Here is a 9,013-nt window from a genome sequence, read left to right as displayed (position 1 = left end):
AGATAATGACACTTGTGTAATATAATATTTCATAGGAATTATTTCAAATTTGTTAAAAAACTGATTCTGACTGAGATTTTGACACTTAAACAAACATATCTCAACCTAACCGAACGAACGCATTGTGCGAAATGCGAAGTACAAAAACTAATCACACTAGAGAGGGCGCACTTTATTGACTGTATAAAGTATACATAAAAGCGAGAGTATTCCAGTGGATGCGATCTACAACCTCTGAATTTGCCTAGTAACGATGAATTCGTCGAGAAAATGGTAATATTTTATGAGAAATAGTCTGTATTTCTCTTTTTTTTTTTATTCTTTTGCGTAAAACTAAATTCATGCCAATATTTTTCCATGATTTATAATAATTGGAGTAATGCAAATGCATATTTTCTAAAAAAAGTCAGTTTTTAGTGAAATTTTGCCGGGAATGGGGCTTTAATATTCATGAGTGACCTCACACTTTGATTTAGATGACTAAACAAATGTCTTGGCTCTTTGACAGGCATACGAGTTGAGAAAAATGAAAGTGTACAGTAATGAACCATAGTAGGCCTAAACTATTCCTATCTAGATGTAAAGTAGGCCTAGTGTTAGTTTATTACGTATGTGTGTGGTAATTACCTTCGCCAAGGAAGGTATGTACGTATTCACAATCAAATTTTGTGGAATGGTACATAATAATCTAAGAAAGAGATGAACAAAGTACTTTTAGGGGAAAAAATATCAAAGGACAAAATAATGAAATCGCCCATACTCCTCCGGAGCCGTCATCACCTAGCTACTGATGAATATTCAGTATACTGTTCTAAATATATATCAAGATCAGGAACACTGGACTATTTGTTATTGAAGAGGATTGTTAAATCGTACTATTGTACAGTTATAAAGGAAGGATTTTGTTTATTAGGACTTCGGTTAAATTTCGGTTGACCGTTAAGCGTCAACACTCCGAATTATACATCGCTCGTCAGGAACAGTCACTTTTCGACGTAAGCTACACGGCTCACAATGCATTCCCAAGGAACTAGCTTTGTAGCATCTTGGATTTTATTATTACTTGTAATGTCTTGTTTGACATGCTCTGGTCTCCCCACTGATGAGCCTGTTTCTGTCTTGATCATTGGGGCTGGTGCTGCCGGACTACAAGCAGCGCAAACTCTGGTGGACAACGGTATCGAGGATTTCTTGATCATTGAAGCCGCTGATTACATTGGAGGTCGGGTGCGTGATGTTGAGTTTGGTGGGATACGTGTGGAACGAGGAGCTAATTGGGCCCAACCAGTAGGAGGTGTAGTACAGAAGAAGGTCTGGGAACTTGGCATGGAGACTCACCAAAGTAATTGGTTCTCTATTGTTGTTTACAACAGCACAGGGCACAATGTTACAGACGAAGCTCTTCCAGTATTTGACCAGGTATGCCCATAATGAGGTAGGCCATATGTGCATATAATAATGATAATAATAACCTAGCCCATTTGTGAATGGGATTATAATACCTTTTACGAGGACTCGAAAAAGCCTTACCAAATTTTTTCCCGAAAATCCCCATAACTGAATAAACTAAGGTTTGAAAAAAAGATAAGAGCTTGTAAATGCAATCACAGATACTGCCAGAAGGATCATATCATCAGCATAACGGAGGTTATTCTCTTCTATCGATGTAAACTCCAGCCGGTTGCAGTAAATATGATGTAACTTGTATTTACTTTATAGGTAGTAGATAGCTACATTGATGCATTCAATATTGCTGACGAACTTTGGGAATTGAATGACCCAGATATGTCATTGAGAGCAGGTTTGCGTTCAGTCGGTTGGCTTCCAAAAACTGACATTGAAAACACCCTAGAATGGTCTTATTTGGATTTTGAAAATGGTGAAGACTCCGAGGTAGGTTGTTTGAAAGAATAAAAAAATATCTTGATCATTCGTGTTTTTGTTTATTACTTTAAAAAAAAATCTGCATTAGTTAACCGTTCTGAGTAGGTAGAAATAAAACCTTGTTTCTAAATAAATAACTTGCCATTAAGGTTGCTATTTAATTATTCAATTGAATTTTTATTTAGTTCGCATCCCTGAAGATCCATTCTTACATAAAGGACGAGTACAATAAGCGGGTACCAGATGACCAAAAGGCTACACTGGTCATTGATCAACGTGGATACAAATACTTATTTAACTCAACCATGCCTTTTTTAAGTGACGACGAGTTGAGGTATGATTGCTTAATTATAAACCCTGAATTAGATGAGATTAAAGTCGGTTCCCATATGCCTACTATTTAACAATACTTTCAGGTTCCGTCGTTTAGTGCGTGAAATTGTTTAAAGTATTACTGACATTCAAGGTTATTACAAATGATGCTAACGAATAACAAACAAGTTAATATTCAGCTACACCTATACCCTATATTTTTTGGATATGATGTACTCCTCTTAAAAGAGGTGGGTCTTTTTTATTCAATTGAAAGTAAGTAGACCTATTAAAAAGCTACCAATACTATCGCATAGAAGAAATGGTAAACATGTCGAAGACGTTCAAAACATTGTTGGTTATTAGGTGTTTTTGAAAAAAAACCCAACTGAATTGAATTAGTTTAAACATGAGATAACACAGCAATACTTTAGATAGACGAAAGTTTTAATTGCAAAAAAGTATTCCGTTAACTCATGAAGTTAATAAATGGACTAATGATAATATATATTAATAGTAAGATATATAATATTGTGAATGTTTTTGCATTTACTCATTTATTCTTTTATTAAGGCACATTAGTCATTAGTGATTACCAATAAATAAATTGAAGTCACTCCACCATAGTAAGGGGCAATTCATACAAGCAAATGTACATAGGTACATTAAATATTCTAAATCCCGTTGTATGGATAAGGTAGTAGGGTTTTTTTTTTATCTTTAAAATCATGTAAGGCCCTGAATCCAGAACCCTGAAATTTGACGGCAAGTACTTATAACCGCCGCATCTCGATATAGTTTCACAAGTAACGCCGTAATTTCATTGTTTATTTCAATAAATTCCATTATTCATTAATACGTAATAACTTTATTTATCTATTTCTTTATAGCTCCAAGATATTGCTGAACAAGAAAGCGGTAACCGTTGACCAATCATCTGGGAATAATGTCGCGGTTACTTGTGACGACGGTCAGGTGTTCCGCGCGACACGTGTCCTGGTTACTGTCAGTTGTAGCGTTCTACAAAACAAGGGAATTGAATTTATACCAGACCTTCCCGGCTGGAAGAAAAGAACCATAAATCGATTCAAAATGGCAGATTATAGTAAAATTTATATTCAATTTCCCCAAAACTTCTGGGGAGACCGCGAAATTATTATGCATACCAGCAGTCAAAGAGGGCGCTATCCGTTATTTACCAATCTTGGAGCTGAAGGTATGTTGTTGCAGTTTCTTGTCTAAAATGGTTTTCCAAGAGTTGATTTACGTCATCATACCATTATGCCTGTTATACTATTAGCACATTAATATTGCTATTCTTGATTGGCTTCAGTGAGGCTTGTTGATATAATTGCATTTTAACGGGTTAGCTGAATTTAATTTGAATTAAAGATAATAGAAACCCGTTGCAATTAATTGACAATCCACAACCACATGCATGTGCCAAAATCTGCAATTCTAACGAAAAAACAAAACAACTGTAATGCCTATTTTTTACATTTTACTTTATGTATTTTCTAATTCGTTTTTTACTTTATGTACAGGTGTAATAATTGTGCTTTTTGTTATTTTGTACTTTTTTTGTACTAGGTCAATTGAGACAAACCAAACTGCTTCTATAACTTGATCGTTATAAATGAAATTTTATTATTGAAATTTAATGAGTTATTTTATGTTCATCATTGAATTGAATTGAAAATATTTACGTACTCATGCAATAAATTATATTTTAGGTATGTATCCGGTAGGAACTAACATTCTAATGGCGGAGCTAACAGGTGATGAGGCCAGACGAGTTGAAGTGCTTACAGATGAGGAGATTCAGACCGAAGTGGTGACTGTTCTACGTCAGATCTTTGGTGACAACAATGTACCAGACCCCACAGATATACTCGTATCTGGTTGGTCGAGGAACCCGCTAACCCTTGGTGCTTATTCTATTTGGACACCTGACATGGAGGAAGAGTGCTTCGAAAAGATGATGTCCCGCGTTGGTAACATCTTTTTCGGTGGGGAATACACAAGTGAAGATAACGGATATGTCCAAGGTGCTCTGGATAGTGGGCAACGAGAGGGAAATAAGATCGCACAATGCCAGAATGGAGGCTCCTGTCCGCAGTGGGATTCTGGTCAGTCTTGCTATTGTCCAGTGGACTTATCTAACTCTGCGAACGTAGCTCACTACAAAGCCAAGTCATTACTTCTATCATGTATTTGTGTCGTCTTCGTTTTGCTAAAAACAATTCTGTAGAGCCAGTTTTAATGTTAGAATAAGAGAAAGGCTAGAAAAGTTTTAAAACATGAGATGACATAGATTAAAACAAGATCACTTTATTATAAACCGGCCTCCCTAACTTTTCTTAGTGTAAAAGTAAAATATTACAACTTTGTTTGCAAACGTGAAATATTACAAGAGGATTGATTACTAATGTACTAATTACCTTTGTTATAGTTATAGAATAGCTTGGTGGTTAGATTATTGCCTTCCAATCCCTGCAGGGTTTTCAAGTCTTAGTTCTGTCTGGCGACAAAAACAACTCCACTACCTTAGCCTCATAATAAGAATTAAGCCGGGTTTCAATAAAAATGGATTCACGCTATCGCACCGGTGGATACGGCCCTGTATGGACAGAATCTTGTGTATGTTTTTATAGTGAAAATATTTGTCACTTAGAAAATTGACTTCAGTTCCCTGTTCATTTCAGTTTGAAAATATCTGCTTTGGCGGGGAAGACACTAGTGAAAATAACGGATATGTCCAAGGGTCTCTGGATAGTGGGCAACGAGAGGAAAAGATTCCCCAATGCCTGAATGGGGGCTCCTGTCCGCAGTGTAATGCTGGTCAGTCTTGCTATTGTCCAGTAGCCTTATCAGAGAAAGCTAACTCTGCTAGCGCAGTGACGTAACGATAGGGTCGGGGGCACTGTGGCTTTCTGAAACTTGGGGCCCTTTTTGAGTCACGGCGTTCACCAATTCCATCGTGGTTTTTTAATCATGTTTGTATTGTTATTTTAAGTATTTTTTAACGACGTAAAAATGATATAATATCAGTGGCGGATCAAGTATTTGAAAGAAAGAGGGCCAGGGAGGGACTTTCACAGTTGGAGAGTCTATAGATACCACCACAGCCCCACCGTGGTTGGGGCTGAGGTAAGAAATTTTATGATTATGGCACCTCTAGATGGCCGGAAATGGCACTCACAGACATACAATTGTGAATATAATTTTTCTTTTTATCTCCATTAAAAAAATATTTTGCCAAATTTAGTGAGGCACCGGGCCGGCAGCCCCCCCCCCCCCCCCCCCACGCCTCTTTGTTCCGCCACTGGATAAAATATGATATATGTCCTGCAGTCGATTTCAGAGACACATTAGGCTGTTGCCTTGGTGGGCCTGAGAAAAAAGGTGTATGATTATGGCACGTCTAGATGGCCGGAAATAGCACTCACAGACTTAAAATGTGAATATAATTTTCTTTTTATTTCCATTTTATAATGTGATTTATGCCCGCCTACAGCCGAGTTGAGGGACACATTAAGGTATCATGTATCAACAAAGCCTTTTTGGTCAAGGTGCTAGATCGAGAAACCTATGGGTATAGGGCCCCTCGGGGGCCCTGTGTTACACCACTGTGCTAGCGTAGCTCACAACAAAGCTAAGTCATTACTTTTATTATGTACCGGGTATTTGTGTTGTCTTCCTTTTGCTAAAAAACAATTCTATAGAGCCAATATTAGGCCTACTTTGTAATAAATAAAGGTAAGATCATTATTAAGCACGAGATTACATAGATTTTAACAGGATTACGGTACTTTACTATGAATGCTTCCTAAATTGTCTTGCTGTAAACGTGAAATTACAAGAGGGTATTTTGGTTTTAATTGCCTTTGTCATATAATTTATAGGATAGATATTGAATAGCCTGGAAGTAAGATCTTTGCATTCCAATCTTCGGGTCTGCCGACTGAAAACATCTATCCTCCCTAAGTCTCATAATGAGACGTGGTTTATGTACAGCATCTTCTATATGTTTTTCTTGTGAAGGGAAAGTGAAGCAAGCTCGTTATATGGCATTGAGTTAAAGGGTGAATAAGAAAGTAATCTAACTTTGAAATATAACAAATAATAAAATAAATATATTTTCTGTCCTTTGTATCACTTACAATAATGTTTGAAAACAATGGACGACGTATCATCAGTGAGAATATATACGGTAATTGTCGAATAAACTGGTGTTAGTCACTGTGGATCGCTCAACCGTACTTTCATACTGTTAACCCTATTCTTTCCATCGTTGCTTCCTTTGTGTTTTAGCTCGGGGCTGGAATAGGTCCAATACAATATTACACCCGCATTTTGAATAAAAAGTTAAGGCGTTGATCCCGTTTGTGCATTATAGCTATGTGCATATTAGTACACACTTCAGAAAGAACAGAAGCTTAATTTCCATAAAATCGCTACACGTTTCCGCCAACAACTTATAACGACATCGATTGGTCGGTCTAATTGGGACCTTTCTCAGTTGCGCCGGGAGCAGCTACGCAGTGTAAAGACTGCAATAAAAACGCTATATAGACAGTGCAGTGGTGTTACTGAAACCAGGCTTAACAATGATCAAGGCGATAAAGTTCTTTTTAATTTATTGCTTTTACTCGGCTTTTTTGGCAGGGGTTATGTCAGAAACAAAACACTTCCAGTTTTACGGCCAGTTTTACAGCTGCGCATCCCCGTGGCTGGTCAAAATACATTTTTTCTATAAACCTATCAACTTATATAAATTTTACTTAACTTTTCACCCTAAAACATCACTAATCTTATACCACTCCCCTCCACTGCTAGTAAATCAGGGGTTGCGCCAGTGGGTGGGGGGTGGGTGGGCCGGGGGGCCAGGACCCCCGTCGGGGAGAGCTGTCCCCCCGTCGGGGAAAAAAAATTATATGTATTTTCTACATATTAGTAGACTATAAAATAGATTAAATAAGCCTTTGAAACCCCTAAATTGTCAAACTTTTCGGGGGCTTCGCACACAAGACCATTTCTGTAACCTTTTAATCGAAGCTCGACCACGCCCACTTTGCTTTCGTTGGGGAATCTGACACCTCGTCGGGGAATCGGCCCCCTCGTCGGGGACCTCGGCCCCCCGTCGGGCAAATCCTGGCGCGACCCCTGCAGTGAATTTTCGGATATACAAATACAAATGGAAACTATAGCTCCACACATAGGTCAGACGATCACGTTCATTCATGTGTATCTCTTGTTTTATGAAATCAACATCTTCACATAACATCGCCCTAAATATTATCATTTTGAATAAGAAATTAAAATATGATTTTCTGTAAATCCATCACAAAACTACAATTAACAATGCTGCAATTAAACTGTATTACCATGTGAAAACCTTACCATGCAACACCACCGAACATTACTTTATATATTATTATTATTTCAACAATATTAAGTTGACGGATAAAAACTTTATAAGGATAAATAGCGCAATCGGCCTGAAAATAATAAATGGATAAAAACAATTGTAGTAAACGCGTTGCTGGAATCTGGCACTTTACATGTTATTTCGCTTGAATAGAAAATAATTTGAATATTGTGAAGTTTTGTAAATTACGTTAGGCAATGAATCACCGACACTGAGCTTGATTTCGATCTTGTCTTGACGAAAGATAAAGCTCATCAGGGCATACAATGCATTTCCAAGGGAATATCTTTTTTTCGTTATTATTTGCAATGTCTTGTTGGAAATGTTCTGGACTTGCCACGAATGAGCCTGTTTCTGTCTTGATCGTCGGGGCTGGTGCTGCCGGGCTACAAGCAGCGCAAACTCTGGTGGACAACGGTGTCGAGGATTTCTTGATCATTGAAGCCGCTGATTACATTGGAGGTCGGGTGCGTGATGTTGAGTTTGGCGGGATACGTGTGGAATTAGGGGCTCATTGGGCCCAACCAGTAGGAGGTGCAGTGCAGGAGAAGGTCTGGGAACTTGGCATGGAGACTCACCAAAGTGATTGGTTCTCTATTGTTGTTTACGACAGCACAGGTCACATTGTTACAGGCGAAGCTCTTCCAGTATTTGATAAGGTATGCTATACTTAGGTTATTCTCGCAAGATACTTAGGTTATTCTCGCAAGATATTAACCTGTAGAACTTATGTATCCTTATTAAACAATGTAAAATTATTATTCAGATTAAAACAATCTGTAATTTCGCTGACAGAACAGCCATGTCTTTGTAAGAACTCTAAACCTAACATATAACTATAAATATAACTTGTGGCAGGATTATCATATTATTTATGGAAAAAACGGATAAGCAATTTCTAAAAGTATCAGCTAAACAACCGGATTACAACACAATGCACTATAGCTGAAATATTTTTATTAATCTCTTTGAATTTAGTTTTATTTTATTATCAGCATTAATAATGCAATTTCATATTTCATTTTGATATATGACAAAAGTATCTTTTCTTATAAGCTTAAATCATATTTAGGTATTTGATAGCATCAATGCTGCATTCAATATTGCTGACGAACTTTGGGAATTGAACGACCCAGATATGTCATTGAGAGCTGGCCTGCGCTCAGTCGGTTGGCTTCCAAAAACTGACATTGAAAACACCCTTGAATGGTCTTATTTGGATTTTGAAAATGGTGAAGACTCAGAGGTAAGTTGTTATACGTGAGACTAATTTCGTGTTGAGACCTCATCATTTACTAAATTGCCTATATAACAAGTAGTGTATTACGGGCCCGCATTATCGTATTTACCGCAGGGATGGGTCGGCATTATTAATAAGGCCTCTGT

At 37.5% G+C, this 9,013-nt stretch overlaps 1 protein-coding gene across 1 annotated transcript in view; it reads left to right on the top strand.

Annotated features, from left to right (window-relative positions):
* The first annotated feature begins 857 nt into the window (after nucleotides 1–857).
* LOC117122435 overlaps nucleotides 858–9,013 on the top strand; it is a 9,926-nt gene continuing 1,770 nt past the window's right edge. Inside the window, exons 1-8 of the mRNA XM_033268006.1 lie at nucleotides 858–1,419; nucleotides 1,720–1,893; nucleotides 2,070–2,218; nucleotides 3,087–3,412; nucleotides 3,930–4,443; nucleotides 4,871–5,098; nucleotides 7,878–8,286; nucleotides 8,700–8,873. Of these exons, the coding sequence (XP_033123897.1) occupies nucleotides 1,015–1,419; nucleotides 1,720–1,893; nucleotides 2,070–2,218; nucleotides 3,087–3,412; nucleotides 3,930–4,443; nucleotides 4,871–5,098; nucleotides 7,878–8,286; nucleotides 8,700–8,873 (2,379 nt within the window). The 5' untranslated portion in view covers nucleotides 858–1,014. The remainder of the gene's footprint in view (nucleotides 1,420–1,719; nucleotides 1,894–2,069; nucleotides 2,219–3,086; nucleotides 3,413–3,929; nucleotides 4,444–4,870; nucleotides 5,099–7,877; nucleotides 8,287–8,699; nucleotides 8,874–9,013) is intronic.

The sequence above is a fragment of the Anneissia japonica genome, unplaced genomic scaffold, assembly GCF_011630105.1.
Source record: "Anneissia japonica isolate Jap-2015-1 unplaced genomic scaffold, ASM1163010v1 scaffold275_len1219475_cov178, whole genome shotgun sequence".
NCBI lineage: Eukaryota > Metazoa > Echinodermata > Crinoidea > Comatulida > Comatulidae > Anneissia > Anneissia japonica.
Note: the sequence above shows the minus strand (reverse complement) of the source record. Positions and strands in the feature narration are given on the sequence as shown.